This window comes from Panicum hallii, chromosome 1 (genome assembly GCF_002211085.1).
Source record: "Panicum hallii strain FIL2 chromosome 1, PHallii_v3.1, whole genome shotgun sequence".
Lineage (NCBI taxonomy): Eukaryota > Viridiplantae > Streptophyta > Magnoliopsida > Poales > Poaceae > Panicum > Panicum hallii.
Genome location: NC_038042.1, coordinates 4,086,169 through 4,107,189, shown reverse-complemented (window position 1 = coordinate 4,107,189; position 21,021 = coordinate 4,086,169). Strand labels below are relative to the sequence as shown.

General features: G+C 51.7%; 2 protein-coding genes and 1 pseudogene across 2 annotated transcripts; 2 read left to right on the top strand and 1 right to left on the bottom strand.

Moving 5' to 3' along the window:
• The first annotated feature begins 2,578 nt into the window (after positions 1–2,578).
• On the top strand, positions 2,579–3,808 carry LOC112902340 (gamma-glutamyl peptidase 3-like). The gene has a single exon (XM_025971368.1). The coding sequence runs from the start codon at positions 2,733–2,735 to the stop codon at positions 3,672–3,674; it is 942 nt and encodes a 313-aa protein (XP_025827153.1). The 5' UTR covers positions 2,579–2,732; the 3' UTR covers positions 3,675–3,808.
• Positions 3,809–5,517: 1,709 nt separating this feature from the next.
• Positions 5,518–6,882, top strand: LOC112872898 (gamma-glutamyl peptidase 3-like). Its single transcript, XM_025935934.1, has 2 exons — positions 5,518–5,977; positions 6,090–6,882. Exons 1-2 carry the CDS (start codon positions 5,615–5,617, stop codon positions 6,687–6,689), a joined length of 963 nt encoding a protein of 320 aa, XP_025791719.1. The 5' UTR covers positions 5,518–5,614; the 3' UTR covers positions 6,690–6,882.
• Positions 6,883–13,408: 6,526 nt separating this feature from the next.
• On the bottom strand, positions 13,409–15,104 carry LOC112878752 (annotated as a pseudogene).
• Between the last annotated feature and the right edge of the window lie 5,917 nt (positions 15,105–21,021).

Here is a 21,021-nt window from a genome sequence, read left to right as displayed (position 1 = left end):
TGAAGCCTTTGCCTCTGAACAGGCCAAAAGTAGCCCGTGGCTCATTTCGATATTTTTTTCGTTTTTTCTTTCTTTTTCATAGACCCAGCTAAGAGCTAGTGGAATTTGGCCCCAGACTCCCAGAGATAAGTTGCCTAGTTCCTGTTTTTATCTCTCTTCTTCCTTTTTCATTTTATTTATTTTTTCTTTCTTCTTTCTCGTCGGAGGAAATCTCCAGCCGGATGGCGGTAGGCACCCGCCTAATCCTAGTTAAGGATGGGTTTGGAGGAAACTTAGGAGCGCTAGATCGGTGGACCGATGAACACAGGAAAGACGCAAGGATTTAGAGTGGTTCGGGCCGCCGGAGCGCAATACCCTACGTCTACTTTGGTGCTGTATTGACTATGCAAGCCTGAACGGAGAGCAGCGTGAGCTTGTGTGTGTAAGAACTTGTCCTCTAACGAGTGCACACTCCCTTTTATAGTTTAAGGGAGGTGCTTACACTGTGCGGGACCCCGACAGGTGGGCCCGGCCAACAGTGGCCTACTCTATGTGATATGGATATCTCCTTCTCCAGCCCCTTGTCGCTGCCTTCATGGTTGGGAAGATAACGTGCGTATCTACAATCCGGATGCGGTCGTGTGCTGTCTTGCAGGCACAGTGACCGCTGTCAGTGTTACCCAACAGTGGTGCTGTGCTGCCACTGTTGGGTGTGATTCTGACAGGCGCGGGGGCAGAGCTGACCTGCCGCGTCGTTGCCTCCGTGCGCACTGTAGTAGCGCACGCCTGGGCTCTCTTGTTACAGCCCATCATTACGCCGCGCGTGGCGCCGTGACGGGACTGCACGCTGCTGGCGCACAGTACACGGTGACACGACGCGCCGCCTTGGAAACAGGTGGGCTTACCGTGGTGTCAGCCTACCTGCCCCGTGTGTCAGTGGCAGACCACTCTTTTTGACTTGGGGGCGCCCGGCTCAGCTACCGCATTAAATGCTGGTTGGTGGGCTGGAGACCCGCGAAGGACCTCTTGCCACACGCACGTAGCAGGGCCAGCCCCGCTCCCTCCGCAGGGGCAGCATGTGGCAGCACCGGACCCCTCCCCAGGGGGAGGGGGTCCGGGCCCCCGAGGCCGGTTGGAGCGGTCAAGCCCGTAATGGTCCGGCCATCACACGCGGCGGCCCCGGACCTCCCTGGGAAGTCCGGGTCCGCGGAAGCTACCCGAGAGCTCCCTTGCCTTCCGTGGCATGCGGAGGTCCCGGACCTCAGGGAGCTCGGGGAGGGTCCGGAGACCCCGGTCCCAGCTGTCAGGCCCGGGCCGTACGCTACGTCACCCAGAAGGCAAGAGGGAGATCACGCATGGTGATACGCTAGGGGTCTGGACACCCTAGCAGGAGGTACCCCTGTCCGTATGTACCGACATTTTTTTTCTAGTCTTGGTTAATTAAATATGCTACAGATATTTTGTTTTTTCTGGAACTAACATATTTGTTTATTTTCAATGGAGTTTTAATTGTTCCTATAGTATATCATAAATGTTTCAACAGTGTATTTCACAATTGTTCACACACTACATCTTACTTGTCTAATGTTGTATTTCAATTATTCGATTGTGTATCTCGGCGTTCTGATAGTGTATTGCCAGTTTGCAGCTGTTCCATTTATATCCCTTTAAAAGTTGGCCACGGTAGCTGCATATGTGCACACGTTATTAGCTTATTTGGAACTCTCCGCGCTTAAATAATAATTGAAGATATTATAATGCTACTAGTGGTGGGAGTACTATATTATAGGAACGACATCTATGTGGGTAATTGTCTATTTTCTCCTCACAGTTCATGCTCGACAGATGACAGGTGCCCCCATTGACAGTTAACCGAACTCATACAAAACTTCTACTAGATCTCTTCACCTCCCGTTAAAATGCCGCCAAGTCCTCCTGTCTACAGGGATCTTTCCTAAATCAGTAAAGCTGACGATATGCGAGTCTATGTAGATGTAAGAGTTAGTGTCTTGCTCTAACCGGTGGAAGATGTATCTCTCACACATCTTTTGCAAGCTAGTAGCTAGCCGACTTTAATTATCGGAGGAGATATAAGTCAAGAGATGGTAACATATTACGGTTCCAGTAGTCTTTTCGTAATCCCGTTTAGCTCTTATATATTTTTAGCTTAATTATATAAGATTAGAGCCCGATCCTTTTAGAGTCCGGTATTTAGATTATATAGGCTAAATTTTAAGACCATTTACTACCCCGGCTACGTCACACCACACCTCCCCCGAGACGACGACACAAATTTTGCAAGTACGATATATATGCTAGCTCCCCTAGCTCCTTTATGCTGGAGAGATAGTACAGATGCCGGCCGGCCGCGTCGACGACCGTGTCCGCTTCCGGTTCCTGTTCGCCGCAATTTGCACGCGCGCGCGCCCCGGTGATCTATCCCCCACCCACGCTTTGCCGGGGAAAGTCTGATTATTTTTTTGGAAAAAAATAAAACTCCACGTGCTTCACAAGCGACCGTGACTGGAGAAGCCCAGCTCCGCGGCCACGCGCATCGCGGCTCGTTAAATAGGAGCCCCGGATCCGACGGCTTCGCACCATCACAATTCACCAGCTCGAAGTCGAAGTACACAGCTCAGCGAGTGAATCGAAGCTTCTATAGCTAGCTACTACTAGCTGATCGAGTAGCTGGTCGGCTGCTCCCTCTCCGTTGTGCGTAGCTTCTGTGTTCGGTCTGCACTCTGCAAACAACGATGGCGGTGGCGGCGACGAAGCCGGCAGCCGTTGGGAGGCGGTACGCGCTGCTGCTGGCGCTGTGGGACTCGGAGTACGCCAAGAAGGTGTACGGCGGGTACCGCAACGTCTTCGTCGCCGCGTTCGGCGGCGGCGATGCCGGGGAAGAGGGTGCCGAGAGGTGGGACTGCTTCCGCGTGATCGCCGGCGAGTTCCCGGCGCCGGAGGACCTGGCGTCGTACGACGGCTTCGTGGTCAGCGGCAGCCCGCACGACGCGTACGGCGACGAGCCCTGGGTCCGCCGCCTCTGCGAGCTCATCCGGGCGCTCCACGCCATGGAGAAGCGGGTCCTCGGCGTCTGCTTCGGCCACCAGGTCCTGTGCCGGGCGCTGGGCGGGAGGGTCGGCAAGGCGCGGAACGGATGGGACGTCGGGGTGAAGAAGGTGACCTTCGCGCGAGACCTGAAGGGCTTCGCGTTCCTTGGGGATCTCAAGGAGCTCCCCTCGAGCGCCTCCCTCGTCGAGGTCCACCAGGACGAGGTGTGGGAGCTCCCGCCGGGGGCGACGGTGCTGGCCTTCTCGGAGAAGACGCGCGTGGAGGCGTTCGCGGTGGGGGAGCACGCGCTGGGCATCCAGGGCCACCCTGAGTACACCGCCGACATCCTCCACAACCTCGTCGACCGCCTCACCGGCCAGAGCGCCATCCCGGCGAGCGTGGGCGAGGACGCGCGGCGGACGGTGGCGGAGACCGGCGGCCCTGACCGCGCGTTCTGGACGGGCCTCTGCAAGAGGTTTCTCGGAGGCGGAGGGATCACGAACACCCCGCGGCCCGCGCCGGTGCGGGACGCGGCGCCGGAGGTGATGATGACCAGCCGCGCCGCCGTCGCCGGCTGCTTCACTAGCGTCGCTCCAATGGTCCAGTTGGCTCGCAGCACTAGTCTTGCTGGAGTAGCACGCACGTAGCAGCCTTTTCGCCGCATGATATTGCATATATAGCTAGGCGAGGCCTTGACTTCAAGATAATTCTTCTGTGTAATGCAATCTTTCTTCTATGCATTTGTTGAGTACAAGTTTTGGGCATCGGACCTTTCAGTCTATGCATTTGTCTTTGACTTGATCCTGACTTCCTCAGACCATCCGGTGTGTGCAGCTACCTGCACACTTGCTCCGCCATACTGAATTCATCGTTCTTCCTGATTTTATTATGGTTTTGAATTTATCTCCGTTAACAATCATCGTGGCCGGATCTTGCCCAACTGAATGCAATCTTTCTGGATTTCATTATAGTTTTGAATTTATCTTTGTTAACAATCATCATGGCCGGGTCTTGGCCAACTGAATGCAATCTTATGCTGTATCTATGAGGCCTACGTACGAGCACCTATATTTGGGAAACGTGTTACGATACCTAGGAGTAAATATATTTGAGAAATGTGTTAGCAGTCCCATTAACTATATCGTCGCTCAATCACCAGAATCACGATGTGCCGTAGTTAAGAAGGGTGGTGTTGGCTAAAAAAATCCTCCACTTCGCTTGAATCATTGGATGGAGATGTTTTGTTCCACTACTGGTAGGAGTATATTACATGTAGGAGCATCTCTGTGTCCGCTCATTGTCGACATTCGTGACAGGGCTTTAGGCAAATTAATTAAAGCAGGGTGAGTGTACACTGATGATCTGTTTGTTAGTTTAATTGTATTTGCTGACACCATTACGTGATTCAGAAACCTAATCGAGACCCTACTCTCGATCGAGCTGACATGTCCTGAACTCCTAATTGTATAAGCTAATCACTTAATATCAATCAACAGCTGCACCGTTGACACAGTTATTAATTAGCCAAACACTGCTTTTTTCCCCTGTCTACTCCATGATTTATCTCCACTGCAAGATGCATCATCTTCTTCCTCTACTTCTCGATCTTGCCGTTTTATCAAGCTACCAACACACTAGTGCCAATAGAACATTTTTCGATAAAGGTTTTCCCTGATTTTCGGAAGCATATAACGTTCACTGACATGTATAGTTACAGTCATAGTTGATATACCTAACAAAAATAACCACAAACGGAATGCCTAATCACGCTTGAATCATTGAATGATATCGTGCTAATAGTATTTAATAGGAGTGCCGTGCCTACATGTCTCCTGGCTTTTGACATTTGACGCGGCCGTAGGCAAAAGCAGGCCAAAAAGGTTTCACTTTCACTGATCTGACCTCTTTGTTGTTTATTCCGGCGACACCATCATGTGATGTGGCAACTGATTGTGACCCTACTGTGAAGCCGACATGCCCTCAACAATGTCAAGTTGCCAACCATGTCGCTTAATTGTGACGGTCTCGTGTTACTCAGCTGACAATGTAACTGCACCTACCGGTCGCCAGCATAGCTTGGCGATTCCAAGCGTACTGAATGATGAACGAACCAGCTCCTGATTTCCTTCCCGTAATTAACTCCCTGAATCTCCGGCCGCCAAAGGCACAGAGAAATGCTCGGCTAGCTCCTCTGGCTACGTTGGTGGTGAGAACTTTCATGCCCGGCCGCGCGTCGTCCCCCATGCCATGGATTCCATTCCATCTCCATCCCGGCGCGCGTCGTGCCCGGCCGCGCGGCGGGTCCCCGTGCGCCGCGGCGCGACGCAATTCGCACGCGGCCCACTTCGCCCGATTAGTTAAACAAAAGCCACGTGCTTCGCAAGCGATCGTGACCGGAGCGGAGCCCCAGCTCCACGGCTACGACGCGCACTCGCGCGGCATAAATTGGAGCACCACATCAGCCGGTCGAATTGGTCTCTGGCTCTCTGCAGATCGGAGCAATTGCGGGATCGAAACACACAGCTCAGTTAACTAGCTAGCTGGTGCTGGAACGATCAGCTGCCGTGCGGCTTCCTCTCGACCGGCAATGACGGCTGCGACGACGATGGCGAAGCCGGCAGCGGGGACTACTGGCGGCGGGAGGCGGTACGCGCTGCTGCTGGCGCTGTGGGACTCGGAGTACTCCAGCAAGGTGTACGGCGGCTACTACAACGTCTTCGTGGCGGCGTTCGGCGGCGCCGGCGGGGACGGGGAGAGGTGGGACTGCTTCCGCGTGATCGCCGGCGAGTTCCCAGCGCCGGAGGACCTGGCCTCGTACGACGGCTTCGTGGTCAGCGGCAGCCCGCACGACGCGTACGGCGAGGAGCCCTGGATCGCCGACCTCTGCGCGCTCATCCAGACGCTCCACGCCATGGGCAAGCGGGTCCTCGGCATCTGCTTCGGACACCAAGTGAGCCAGCAGCATGCCAGCATCAGCATGCATGCGGAGTAATTAACGGCACCGCCGTGCTGATTGAATTCTTGCTAATATAATATCTATTTCTTTTCTGGATCATTATTAGGTCTTGTGCCGGGCGTTAGGGGGAAGGATCGGCAAGGCGCGGAACGGATGGGACGTCGGGGTGAAGATGGTGACCTTCGTGCGAGACCTAGAGGGCTTCGGCTTCCTTGGAGATCTCGAGGAGCTCCCCTCCAGCGCCTCCCTCATCGAGGTCCACCAGGACGAGGTGTGGGAGCTCCCGCCGGGGGCGACGGTGCTGGCCTTCTCGGAGAAGACGCGCGTGGAGGCGTTCGCGGTGGGGGAGCACGCGCTGGGCATCCAGGGCCACCCGGAGTACACCGCCGACATCCTCCACAACCTCATCGACCGCCTCACCAGCCAGAGCGCCATCCCGGCGAGCGTCGGCGAGGACGCGCGGCGGACGGTTTCGGAGACCGGCGGGCCGGACCGCGCGTTCTGGATGGCGCTTTGCAAGGGGTTCCTAAACGGAGGTCGGCGGAGCTGCAGCCTCCCCACGCCGGTGCGGGAGCCCGCGCCGGAGGTGAGCAGCCGCGCCATCGTCGCCGGCTGCTTCACCGCCGGCACCGCTCCGGTGGTCCAGTTGGCTTGTCGCGCTAGTACCGGTCAATTGGCACGTGCCTTTTCGCTGCATGATTGGTGACGTGGCCCAGCTACGGCATTGCATGCATGCATGCGCTACGCGACACTGTACTCGCAGCTCTCGGCTGCAGGAAGCTGGGGGTTCCACGTGTACTTCTTTTCCTGAAGTTCTGAATTCGAACGTGACAGGGTAACAGGAGTGCAAGACTGAATGCGCTGAAACTTATGGCAGATCATTTGTGATGATGATGGTACTGAACAAAATCTACACAATGTAAAACCATAGCCTGATGCACGGGGTAAACACGTACGGCTAGTTTTAAATCCGATCGGGGGGATGTGGGTGTCGCCTTCAACCGACGTGGCGATTGACAACACGGCTCTGCATTTAAAATCAACTAGATAGGCATGCCGCGCCCATGCGGGCTAACTAATAAACTTATTATCATCCGGATCTTCCGGTCTTGCGTCGTCTTGTTCTGAGCTGGCACGATCTGATGGGTTTATTAGCATTTAGCCCAAGCGTGCCGGGTCATGTCATGTGTGAATTGTCATGTGCACGCGTAGCCTACCGTTGCAAACAAACGCAGAATGCATTCCAGCAGGTGATTTTGGAGAAGAACGCACCGCCGTGTAGCTATCTAGCTAGGTGGAAATAAACCTGACACCCGTTTACCTCGTGCGTGGAATGGAGGAGATGGTATACAGAAAGGCAATCATGATTGGAGCTTCAGCTCTTTGTTGGGTCATATGGCTTAGGCCCCGTTTAGATCACTTCAAAGTTCTAAATTTTTACGCTCTCTCTCCATCACATCAATTTTGGGACACATGCATAGAGCAGTAAATGTATGTAAAAAAATAACTAATTGCACAGTTTAATTGTACATCACGAGACGAATCTTTTAAGCCTAGTTAGACTATGATTAGATAAAATTTGTCAAATACAAACGAAAACGCTACAGTAGCAAAAAGTTCCAAATGTTATAAACATTTGCGATCTAAACACCCCTTTAGTACAAATGATGTGATTTTTCAAAAATTCGATCACTAACTCCTTTTTGCAGGTCATCTTCAGGGGGATTTACGGGACTAGGAGCTGGTCTCTGCTATCTAAAGAGGGAGAGAGGATCCTCTTGAAAGAAAAGTGCAAATAGCTGAGGTGTACTGTGATGGAGATCTTCAGCAAATTTGGTTGGAAGTTCAAAAACAGAATCGAGTGCTAGTGCTATGACCTTAGTTTTCTTTTGTTTGCTGAACTATGTAAACGTTTGAGTCGTCTGGGCAGACTCAGTACTGCATTTTGTGTAAACCATTGGCTGCAAGCTCCCCCGGGACAGCTGAGGCCGGACTTCTATCCATAATCTAAAAATATGCATCTATAACTGCATGCCGTCAACGAATCATTTAAACAACGCGCACACTACTAATGACCTTTGTTCTGGCTAGTTTATCAATGAAATAGCGGTCATAACCTTGTGCCTGTATATTAAAAAAAAATACTACTACTGAATCCCAGGATGAAGAGTTTAATCATCAGTTTGTTTCTCTTTCTTTAATTTCCTCTGTTATTAGTCTTGTGACGACGTTTCACTTTGTTTCTGACTTTCAATAGGATACTAGCTAGCTAGGACCTGAATCCAGCTGACTTTCAATAGGATACTAGGACCTGACTTGTTCATCCTTTTCCATGACAGCAAGCAAGTCAGCGCTCACAAGTTCCTTCTGTTGCCAGCAGCGATATACTACAGTGTAAAATGTACGTGTATATATGTGCACACATGATTATTATCTAGCTTATTAGAAACCCTCGATCGTTCTTGAATATTAATCTTTTTTTTTCGAGGACGTGATCCTGCTCGAATCATTGATATCTCTATAAGATTATTACTATACCACCTATACAGTATACACGGGAGCCGTACACCACCGCTATCTCTATCAGCTGTTGAGTGTCGACACTCGACAACCGGGCAAAGCACAGCACAAGCTTCCGGCTGATGTCTCTGCTTGCACTGCTGTGCTTTGTTGTTTAATCTGCCGACACCGTTACGTGACTTGCCAATCTGATTTCGACCCTACTGCCAATTAATCTAGCTGATAGGGCGCCTGAACTCCACCTAATCATATAGTACGTGTACACATGCCAGCTATAGCTCGCCGGAGCTCCGCGCAGCGAATCGTGGCGGGGAGCCCGGCGGCGCGGTAGAGCGTCCGACGACCCCCCGAGCTCGAGCTGCCCGATCGACCACGCCGTCGTGACCTCAACGTACAGCGAGCTCTCGCAGCCGTCCGCGTCGTGCTCATGCACAGTCCGTCGGTCCTGCGAGCGTCCATGGCCGGAGAACCGCCGGTGTGCCTAGTGTGCGGCGCCGTCGATCATCTTCCCCGACGAGATTGGCCATCTCGCTGGAGCGGCCGAGCGCGAGCCAGCAGGAGGACCTCGCTACCTTGAGGCCGATCCTGGCCGTACGAGACCGATCCAACGGTTCCGAGAGGCCCAGGGGCCAGGGTGGACGGTATTTCATTTACCGTCCACCCCGGACGGTAGACGGAATACCGACCGCCTCAGAGTCGGACGTCGGCGCCGGGGATCGTCGAAGCGAACCATGCGCGTCCATCCATGGCACTTCCGGCCGCGAATTCCTGGAGACCTTGCCGGAAGGGCGAGCAGCACGGCGTTCTGCGTGCTCAGCGACCGGGCAGACGAGCGCGGGCAAGCCAAGTGCCGGCCACGCCGGCCGGCGTGCCAGGCGAGCAGCGCCAGCGCCAGCGACTGCGTGGCGCGGCGGTGGAGATGGATGGATTGAAGGGCGGAACGAACGGGACGTGCGGAGCTCTGAGACGCCATCGATAGACAGTGCCGAGCCCCCTATCGTCCTTAGCTGCAGACGTCTCCATCCTCCTTTGGAATGGATCTCTGGCCAGAGTGCCAGACAATACAGGACAGCCCGTGGCTGCCCATCTGCCAGCAGCCCAACATGACCATCTATCCCAGCAGCAGCATCGATCGCAAGCTTCTTTCTCCTCCTGAGAAGCATAAGCAATCCTGACCCCCGATTTCCTTTTCCTCGATACTCCGCCGAAACATCTCATTGCCGTATCCCAGCCGTATCCGTGTCCGATAACGTATCGGACACGTGATACGTTGCTTCCCAGCCGTGTCCGGGTAACAGAGCTGATCGGTCTCTTTGGAGGTATCTTGCAATATGTAATTAATGAGCATCATATATGAAAGCAGCAAAATAAATTGGTCTAGAAAAGGATAATTAAATGGAAGATAACTATAGCTGACATACACGGGTTAAAACCACCAGGCATGCTAATATACCACATTTACGGCTCAAAGTAATCACTTATTTGCAGAAACATTTGTATCCCTACTTAACTACTATTCTGAAATACCAAATCGACAGTTAAATTTCACAGTAAAATCAGATCAAGTTAACTCCTATATGCATATAACACAGGCGATGGCAAGTAAAATATAGGCGACAAAAACACAAATTAAAAATAAAAACAGCAAGCATACTTAGTATGTCGGATTAGAGCTTGAGCATACTGTTACAACATTACCCGCATATTATATGCGTACATTTCCTTTCTACTAAATGATTGTGTTGGAGTACCTGACTGACAGTGATAATTCACTGTGCAGACAATTCAGATTAACTGTCTCTGAGCCTAAGTGTATATAACATAGTGAATTGGGGTGGAAATGTAGATCAGAGCAGGCTGCAGGTACTACCAAATCCAGTCAGCAATCAAAAATAAAACTGCTAAACAGAGTATTTGTAACCCTGAATACGCCAAAATCTGACATGCTGCTTGCTATCCCTCTCAACGTGCACCCCATTGTTTGGCTTCAGAAAGCTCTGACGTAGGCAGATCATATGGCCATATGATACATTCAGTCGCTGACCAGTGACTAGCTAGCTTCCCCTCCAAAATACTGAGAACACTGTTTCCCAGCAAACTCCCGCATAAATCCCCTAGCTAGCAAGCAATTGCAAACCGTACTGTCAAAATTTCAGCAAACTTGCAAACGAGATCAGATTGGGAAAGCGAAGGCTACCACATATCACTCACACAAAAATCCCCTGAAACCGACTCGCAGGTACAGATCGCTCCCCCAAAAAAAGTCAAGCAAAGATCTACATCTACCGAACCGAACAACGAGGAGCCGAGGACAAGGACGAACCCTAGGATAGATTGAAAATCAATGAAGAAAGCATAGACTGAGAACGGGAGGAATGGACGACGACGAACCCTAGCATATATAGCCTATTAGCCTTGCCCCCCTTCGCCTCTTCGCTCTGAGCGTCAGGGCGAGGAAAATGAAGAGCTGACTTCGGGAACGAGCTAGATGCGGGAACATAACAGAACATCGGTGGATCGGACGGGCACAGACGACAGATGCAGACGATCGGATGGATACAAATTCGGGTGCGGAGGACAGGCGAAAGACCTTGGGTGTCCTTTAGCTATTTCCCTTGAAATCAAAACCGACATTGGAGGGTGCGACTCGCAGGGCAGAGAGCAGGAAGTCCGCGCGCAAGCCGTTCGCTGGCTCGCGTCGTCTTGGAGACGCCCGGCGTCGTGCTGCTACCAGCGAGGCCTGCCCCTGCCGCAGCCGGGCACTAGCATGCAAGACCATGTTCTGGAGTCTCCATGTCAGTCGCTTATCACGGCACGGCTAGACGGCGATCATCCGCACCAACGCCTCACTGCCGGCAGCCGGCGGTGCACCAGAGCACCGACCCAGCGAATCGTAGTCGTAGCAGGGAACCGGTAGAGCGACCGGAGGAGCGTGGGACGAAATTAAAGGGACTTGCTGCCTTGAAACCGCGCTTCATGGTGGCCCTGAAGGTCCGACCACGCCGTCGTGACCTCAACAGAGCCCTCGCAGCCGTCCGCCCGTCCGCGTCGTGCTCATGCACAGTACGGTTAGGCGCCTCGGCGGCGTCCGTCGGCTCCACGAGCGTCCACGGCCGGAGAACCTCCCATGTGCCTATTGTGCGGCGCCGTCGATCATCTTCCCCGACGAGGTTGGCCAGCGTTGGAGCGGCCGAGCGCGTGAGCCAGCGGGAGGCCCGAGCTACCTTGAAGCCAATCTTGACCGTACAAGACCGATCCGACGGTTCCGAGAGGCCCAGGGGTGGACGGTATTTCATTTACCGTCCACCCCGGAGACACCGTCCACCCTCGTGCCCGGCGCCACGACGGCAACCACGCCGCGCTGACCTCCGCCGTTGGTCCAGCCGAAGCTGGCCGGTGTCCAGTGAGGCGGTACGCGCGGGCAACACCGGAGGGGAACAGGGGATGGCCGGCGCGTGGCGGGACCTCTTCCGCGCCGCGGCGCGGTTCTCGGCCCGCCGCATCGTACCTGGAAGAGCACCTGGAACCAGAGCTTCGACTACGCCGTCCGGCTGCTCGGTTGCTCGCCAGGTCGCTGTCCACCGAGGCGTTCGTCTGCTCGGCAGGCCGCCGCTTCGGATGCCCACCGTGGGGCAAGCCAAGCGTGAGTACGAGAGAGCCTCCTGCCGCTGCATCTTCTCCGATCCTACTCGCCGCCGGCCATCCCGGCGAGCGTGAGTGGGAGGAGCGGAGCGTCCAAGTTTCCATTTTTCTCGTCGTCGGCCACGCGCGAGCTCTCGCTCGCCCTCGAGTCGGATCGTCAGGATTCTGTTTGGTTGGGAGTCGGTGAGGCACAGGTTTGAATTCAGGTTGCACACGGGAACACATCTGCCGCGTGACCGCGCCGGTCGATTCCAATCCACCCACACTTCGGCGAGAGATTTGTTGCTAAATAAAAAAAAGCCATGTGTTTCACAAGTGATCGCGACACGATCCATCAATGGCGCTAGTAAGCACCTAGACTAGACGACCAGTCACCATCCGGCGATCGATGACGGCGGCGGCGAAGCCAGTGTTGCAGCGGTACGGCGGTACTACAACGTCTTCGGCGACGCGTTCGGCGCCGGGGACGGAGAGAGGTAGGACTGCTTCCGAGTGATCGCCGGCGAGTTCCCAGCGCCGGAGGTATTACTACTGTCTGAACTCCGATGCATGGAAAGATTGAGTGGTTTTTTTTTAAAAAAATTTGCTTATACTATCCAGTGCAAGTATGAAGCGATCAGATGAATAGACATGTATACATGATACAGGCTAGTTACTACACATAAATATTAAGGATCAGAGAAATGTGGAGCACAGGTCAGGGCAAAATTGGTCGCCATACAATACAAGTGAACATTTATTTCAAAAAAAAATACAAGCGAACAAATCCAATGTTCTTATGAGGAATGTCGTGAACACACTTCATATTTACGAAAAAAGGGCATTGCATCTAGAGAAATATAAGACACACTGGCCGGCGCGGTCGTTTTTTGTTCACAAACTAACAATGGAACAAACCCAGTACTCCCGTGGCCCTAGCGAATATTTCATCACAAATTTTTAAAAAAATTGTGATACATATTTCGACCAAAATAAATCATTTTTTCACTGTATCACTAGTTACTATACACATATTACTACTCTCTGAAGCTTGAATAAACTGAGTGAAAAATGGAAAAGGTGGCTATTCAGCATAAGTATAAAGCATCCACCAGAAATATGAAAAGACATAAATGATACATGCGTGCAAGTTGATGCCAGAAAACATCAGGATCAGAGAAATATGAAGCACATGCCGGTGCAAATATTGGTCTCCACTGAAATGAACAAATCCACTGTTCTTTTTATGAGACAATAATTCCACAGGAAATGAACACGGTGCACACTGTACAATACAAGTTACTACACTGCAACAGCATCATATCAGATGCTACTACTGTTGAAGCAGGAAAACGGTTGAGAGAAAAATGAAAACAATGGGCACACAAATCACACGAAGTTACAGGGAACGTTGATAGCAATGAAGATTGCAAGCTTCTTTTGTTCTTTCAACGCACTCCATGCCCAGTTTCCAGCTTAGCCTTCTTTGCCAGCACATTGCCTGAAGCTTTCAATGAGCTGCGTCAGGTTGTCGTTCGACGACCCTCCTTTCTCCATGGCCCTGCGAGCTTTCTCCCCGTACTTCTTGGCCTTCCTCCTCCTCTCGTCGGCCTCCGCCCCTCCGCCCATCAGCGCCGACACGGCCCGCACGACGTCCTCGCGACCCACCGGCATGTTCTCGTCGTCGAATATCATCACCGGCGCCGTCACGCCGATCGGCACGCCCACGCCGAGCACGTCGACCACCAGCCGCTCGTTCAGGAACTGGTCGGAGAAGTGCGGCCACGTCACCACCGGCACGCCGTGCGCGATGGACTCCAGCAGCGAGTTCCAGCCGCAGTGGGTGACGAATCCGCCGACGGCGCGGTGCGACCGTGCGACAGGATGGCGAGCTGCGGCACCCAGCCGCGCACAACGAGGCCGCGCCCCGCCGTGCGCGCCTCCAGGGCCTCCAGCCACTCTCGCACCTCCGGTGCGGCCACCTCGGGCTCCTTCACCACCCAGAGGAACGGCTTTCCGGAGTCCTCGAGGCCGTGCCCGACCTCGAACAGCAGCCTCGGGGGCTTCCTCACGAGGCTGCCGAAGTTGACGTAGACGACGGAGTCGGTGTCCTTCGTGTCGAGCCACGCGGTGACCGCGCTCTGCTGGACGACGTCGGACTTGTTCCCGCGCGACGCCATGGCCTCGCCGTCCTTGTTGACGAGGCAGAACGTCCCGAGCGTCCACACGGGCTTGCCGAGCGCCGCCTCGTAGCACGTCACGAACTGGTCCTCGAGGTCCAAGAACGTGTTCACCACCGCGCCGTCGGCCGTGCGCATGGCCTCGACGCACTCGATCCAGACCGCCTCCAACCCGGGAAAGTTCAAGAAGCCCGGCGCCGTGGCCTTGGTCACCTCCATGCGCACGGGCATGCCCGGCACGACGAACTTCTCCTGGTCGCCAGCCGCCGCGGTCTGCTTGTGCAGGCCGTGATCAACGGCGTTGAGATCGCAGAGCGAGTAGAAGCAGGGCGGCCCGTGGAAGAAGAGACGAGGGATGCCGAGGCTTCTGACCACGCCGGCCGTCCACCCGTTGCACCAGTCGGAGATGATGCAGCTCGGGCGCGCCGCCAGCCCTCGCATGTAGGCCTCGAGGGGCCCGGCGAGCTTCTGCAGGGGTGCAACAAGGGGGCGTAGTGGTTGTTGTCCGTGACCTGGTCCACGTTCTCGATGCCCGGGGGCAGGCCGTCGATGCCCGTCGGGAACGGGAGCTCCACGACCTCCAGCGCGAGCTTGGCGCGCGCGGCCTGGTCAGCGACGCCGGGCAGCCGGGCGCCGTTCGTCGGCGTCGTGACGAGGCTCACGCACGCGCCGCGTTCGGCGAGCAGGCGGGCGAGGTCGACCATGGGGATGGTGTGACCCTGCGCCACGAGCGGGACGATAACGAAGTGAGGCGGCGGCGGCGCTAGCGTGGCAGCAGTGGGCTCCTCCAGGGGCGCCATGGACGCACCAACTGCCGAGGTCTTTGGGGCCGGCACGAATGGTGCAAGAGACAGACTAGCCTCTGGCGAGAAGAGGATCGAGGAGCTGATTTATATAGCCAGGGAATGCTATTTTGGATTGAGTACAAGCTAATCATGTCCTACTTTTCATTCAAATTGTAAGTTTTTTGGCATAAGGTTCTAATATCGAAAAGAGAAATCTCGTACACTGATGAACAGAGGAAGTCGTACCATTCAACCCAAGAATAGGTAGAAGCCTATACCCTAGCGACATCATCTTTAGGAAACACTCCCTACGACCTTCCAGCAGATCGTTGTGGTGATAATGCATGGTATTGAACAACATTATATAATTTAAATAATTTTTTAGATTAAGGAAAGTGTTCCAGCCTTGAAATGTTGAACATAGCTCCATCTCGGAATATAATAACTTTTTGACTTGGTTAAAGTCAAATATTTTATCTTTGACCATTAGTATTTTAAAAAATAATTACTTTTAAATAGCAAAATTACATATTACGATAGTTGGTTTCATTATGAATAAACTGATATCATTTTTACGTTGTCAATCTTTATAATTTTTTACCATCTACGGTCAAAGTTTAAAAGGTTTGACTCAGAGAAAATCTAAAAATAGCTATATTGTGGGATGGACGTAGTACAATTTAAATAATAGCCTATGCGTGGGGTAAACATGGCTAGTTTTAAATCTGATCGAGGATGCGAGTGTCGACTTCGACCGACATGGTGATATTGACAATGGATTTGTAATTAACATCAACTAGGCATGCTTCGCGCGGATGATTAAATTTATCATCCGTATCTCCTGGTTTCCCATCTTCTTGTTCTGAGACCTGGCACGATGTGAGCGATGCCTAGCTAATAAGTTTAGCATTTTGCCCAAGCGTACGGGGCCATGTGATGTGTACGCGTAGCCTAGCTATACCGTTGCGAACAAACGCACGGTGCATTCCGGCAGTGAATTTGGAGAAGTAACTTGCGCGCACTGCCCGTCAATGAACCATTTAGACAACGCACATACTACTAATAATGACCTTTGTTCTGGTTAGTTTATCAATAAAATAGCACAACCTTGTGCCCGTTCGTTCAAAAAAATATATATAATACTACTAGTGAATCCCAGGATGAAGAGTTTAATCAGTTTGTTTCTCTTTCTTTAACTTCTTCTAATAGTTTTGTGACGACGTTTCACTTTGTTTCTGTCTTTCAATAGGATACTACTTACTAGGACCTGAACAATAATCTAGTCAGTATTAGGGATTTGGACTCCTTTAGTATCCTGGAAACTTTCAGAACAAAGGCAGCATGCTCCTTTTTTTATGGAGATATAATCTTGATGAGTTGGAGTATATGGATGTCTAGGAATGGGTTTATTTTTGAAGACAGAGCGCGCCAACAGTTCAGAATGCCATAGAATTATTCAAGATCAATTTTGCAATGGTTATCCGACTACTAGAAAATTTCTCTCCTTAGCTAGTACCCCTTGTACTTCTTGTAAACTTCTTTTTATTTAATATGTATATATATATATATATATATATATATATATCCAGCAGGGGATCCCCTCCTATTTCACTAAAAAAAAGATCTGAATAGTCCAGGCTTTCAATAGGTTCTTCCTTTTCCATGGCAACAAATCAGCGCTCACAAGGTCCTTTCGGTTGCAATTAATGTAAAATAATGTACTTGTATGTGCACACATGATTATCTAGCTTATTAGCAACCCTCGATCCTTGTTGAATAATTTTTTTTGGAGGATGTGATCCTGCTCGAACCATCGATATCTCTTATAAGATTATTATTATAACAGCTATACATTATTATGTACGGGCGCCGTACACCACCGATGTGTCTATCACACTGTTGGGTGTTGACCCTACCGTCTCCATGGCTGCACGTACGCGAGCGTCGTCTCGGCCGTTTCCCACGCGCGTATTCTCTCTCCCAATTCTCCCCGAAGTTCTATCTTGCCTCTCTCTGAACAAAGTAAGCAACTTTGTTGGAAGATACCGTATACCGTTGAACTCGCCACTCCCTCCCTCTCTCGCCCCTCCTTTATGTTGGAATTGGAGAGGAACGTATCTGCCGCGTCGGGCGATTCCAATCCACTCCACTCCCTTTGCGAATTCTTCAGCGAGACCGCGAGAGATTATCTTTCAAAAAAAAGACTACCAGAGATTCATTGCTAAATAAAAAAACGCCATGTGTTTCACAAGTGACCGTGACACGGTCGATCAATGAAGCCCGTGCCTATAGAGGGTCAAGCGGGCCGCTCGGCACGGCCCAGCACGAGCCTATTAAGACGTGCCCACTAACTAAACAGGCTATGCTGTGCCATCTCATGGATTGAGCAGTCTGTCCAGGTACCAAAGGAACCAATCTTAGGTCCCGTTTGGATTGGATTTTGGATTTTGAGAATCTATGATTTGGTATGGATTATGATAATATGAATTTTGGATAAAATCCGAAGGTGTTGTTTGGATGTATAGATTCTATTAGCTGATTTTAAGAATACTTGTTACGTTCATTCCATCTATGCCCAGCTTCCACTGTCTCCGCGCTGCTCCTGTTGATTCCATTCGCGAGCAGATCCAGCAACAGCGCGGCCCAAGCGGGAGCTCGCTCGGAGTGGCAATCACGGCGCAGGTCGCGGCGAAGACTACCTGCCTGGGCTACCGCGGCCACAGGTGTGACGGGGGACGCCCGGCACCGCGCGAGCGCGGGCCCCCGGTCGTGACGTGCAAAGCGAAGACGTAGCGCCGCGCGAGCGCGGCCGTTGCCGGAAACGGGCGGTGACGGCGTGTCCGCCAGCTCAGCTCGTCCCTCAGCCGGGGGATGGAGGTCCACGACGGGAATGAGTGGACGTGGACGGGTGAAAGGACCGTGACGTCGTTTAGAGGGGAGGTGAATATATATATCTATAAATTTTTACTCAGAAGCAGCGGATAAAATTCGCTGCCCGCTAAATCCGAAACTTCCGGGTTTGCAAATCCGGAACATCCGAATCTGAGCGGGGCAGCAGGTGAACTCGGAACTTCCGGATTCACACAGAGCAGAGTGAATACAATAAACGTAGTTCGAGTAAATGATACAAATTCAAACCCAAAATACAGACTAGTCTTAATGAAGTTTTTGGAGCGGGCCCCACAGTTCCTGCACACAGAAACTCTACCAACCGAGTAGATCAACCAATTTTATAAATATCACAATTAGTGCAATGAGAAGCAAAATAGTGAGAAACATAGAGATTTATTTTACCGAAGTTTGGATTTGCTGCTTGCTACAAAGCTGCTACTAAAGCACAATGAATTCTACTCTCCATTGAGGAACTCTTTAGGATGTGAGTCTATTACACCTTACTTCCACCAAGTCGGGTCTTCTTCCAACCACTTCCCCACTTCACTAAACTTGCTTCTTCCTTTACAGAGACGAAGCGCAATCTGCACAAGCTTCCCATAGCTCACCACACGATTGCAAGACCTTCAAGAGTAACAAATGTGAAACATACGATTTCGGCCAAACTCAAGTGCTCAAGGTTTGTTGTGCTCTCTAGTGCTCTCAAGCGGTCACTCTCTCAAACCCAACTTAAGGATATTATAAGAATCACACAATCTCATAAAGAGAGGTTGGGGAGAGCTCAACAAAACTACCAAACTTTCTTAGAACGACTAGCAAGTAGCAGAGTAATGCCTGAAACAGTAGCCCATTAAGGAGGGGGTTTAAGGGTATAAATAGCTAGGTCCAAAGAAACTAGCCGTTATGTGACAGTTAGAACCCGGAACTTCCAGATTCACAAACTCGGAACTTTCGAGTTTTCACCAACTAGCCGTTAATACCACGTATGCAAAACCTGGAACTTCCGGGTTGGAAAACCTAGAACTTTCGGGTTGGCCCTGTTAGTTTTAACCAATGTGCATTTGAGACTTTTGTGTCTCTCTCAACTCACTTGATTACTTGAGCACTGAGTCTAAATCAAAACATAATATGATACATCCCTCTTGATAGTACGGGATACGTATACTCGAGATCAAACATAGATTACATTTCAACCACTTGAGCTTCTTATGTACCAAACTGTGCATCAATCAATCTTAACCTGAGGGGTGCAATCAGTTCTGTTTCTTTTCTTTGAGCACATATTCCTTGAGCTAATGACTTGAACCATCATTTTTGAATAAAATCCACTTCTAGTTCAAATCACTATATTCACAATATGATTCTAAAAAGATTGATACTTGCTAATTTGAACACCATCATATCAAGATTCTTCAAGTTGGATCCAAAGAAAATTTCTCCACTCTAGCATTGATTCTTTGGTACAAACCCATCGCCCTTTTCTCCAAGCTTAGTCTCTCGAAACATTATCCCGAATTCCAACTCTTCATCCTTACGTCACGTAGAGCTCCATAGAAGTTTGTATCATAATTAAATTATCCATAAAATCTATTCTTCATAATTCTTTGCAACTTATATCTTCTATTGATAGATCTATTTCTTCACAAGAAATTTTCTTCTAGTGCTGTAACTTTGTCAGCAAGCTTCATTTGGATATGAGAATAAATAGTTGTAATCCATATAGTATTTATTGCTAGTCAATATCATTACTTTAATCATAGCCTAATCACAAGTCTTGTCATATGAGTCTTTTATCTTTACTTTCAATATAACATCATAAATATTTCATTGATATGACAATCAATTCCTGCTCATATGCTCAATAACATGATCAGTTCACCAAAAGGTCTGGATACAACGGGCAACCGCCAGGCGGCTCGGGGAGCGATAGGATAAGGTGCTGGGTGAGGAAGGTCAGCGGATCAGCGAGGACGTCTGCCCGGGCAGGGACGGTCGGCGGGGAAGGCCGTCTGTGACGGGGAGGGCGCCCGGGCGCCTCCTAGGCAGGGAAGATCGGATCCCTGGGCGGCGGAGGGCAGGGAAGGTAGCGAGGATCCAGCACTGGAGCGAGCAGGGGCGGCGGGGATGGAGCAGGGTACGGCCGGGGGGGGGGGGGGAGGTGTTGCTGCGCGGTGGAGATTGACGATGGGAGAGAGATGGCAGATTATAGCAATTTTGGGGAAAGAGTAGGGGCAAAAGTGTAATATCCCGCGATGGTAGCTCCTCGAAGCAACCAGGCTTCAGATTCCGGGATTTTAGAATCTTACAATCTAACTTTCAAAATCCACATCAAAATCTAGCACCGTTTGGAAGCAATCCAGATTTTAATTCCCAAAATCACCCGTCCTCCGAACGGGGCCTTAACCAGCCTATTAGCCCATTTGGGCTGTGCCGGCCCATCACCAAGCTGGAGTCAGATTCATTGCCGAGGTGGCCGCGCTGCCGCCTGCCCAGGTGGGGAGGCGAGGTGTGTGTCTCTGGTGGGGGATGGGGGGAGGAGGGGGGACGGCAACTGCCGCAAGCGCCGCTGTTCCGGACGGTGGCCGTGGTGTCGCACGCATACGCGGGAGGGATGGTGGGGGCGGCGACGTGCCGAGGAGGTGGGGACGTAGGTGGGACGGGCGCCGTCGCGCGCGTGCGTGGCAAGGAAGGTGGGCCGACGGCAGACGGGCGGAGGGAAAAGAAAAAACTAGAATTTAGAAAGAGAATTGTTGAGTTTTATATAGGGTGATAGTTGGCCGACAGTTAAACGGACCATGCGGCAGAAGTTAGAACGCCCGACGTGACTTGCGGCCCAACTCACGGCATGACCTATTGGGCCGTGCTGGCCCGAGCATGATATGGATCGGGCCGTATCTTGTATGGACCGTGCTCCGTGCCGCCCGTTTGACACGGCCGATTTGGCTATCTATACCCGCGCCTCTACGATTCCGCCTCTACGGGCGGCGACGCGCACTCGCGGCACCTTAAGTAGGAGTCTCAGATCCGCGGAGCTTGCCTG

What these genes read in the sequence shown, in the direction of transcription:
- LOC112902340 (XM_025971368.1), top strand. Translation starts at nt 2,733, where the DNA reads ATGGCGGTGGCGGCGACGAAGCCGGCAGCCGTTGGGAGGCGGTACGCG.
- LOC112872898 (XM_025935934.1), top strand. Translation starts at nt 5,615, where the DNA reads ATGACGGCTGCGACGACGATGGCGAAGCCGGCAGCGGGGACTACTGGC. An exon ending in GCATCTGCTTCGGACACCAA is followed by an intron (nt 5,978 to 6,089) that starts GTGAGCCAGCAG and finishes GATCATTATTAG; the next exon opens with GTCTTGTGCCGGGCGTTAGG.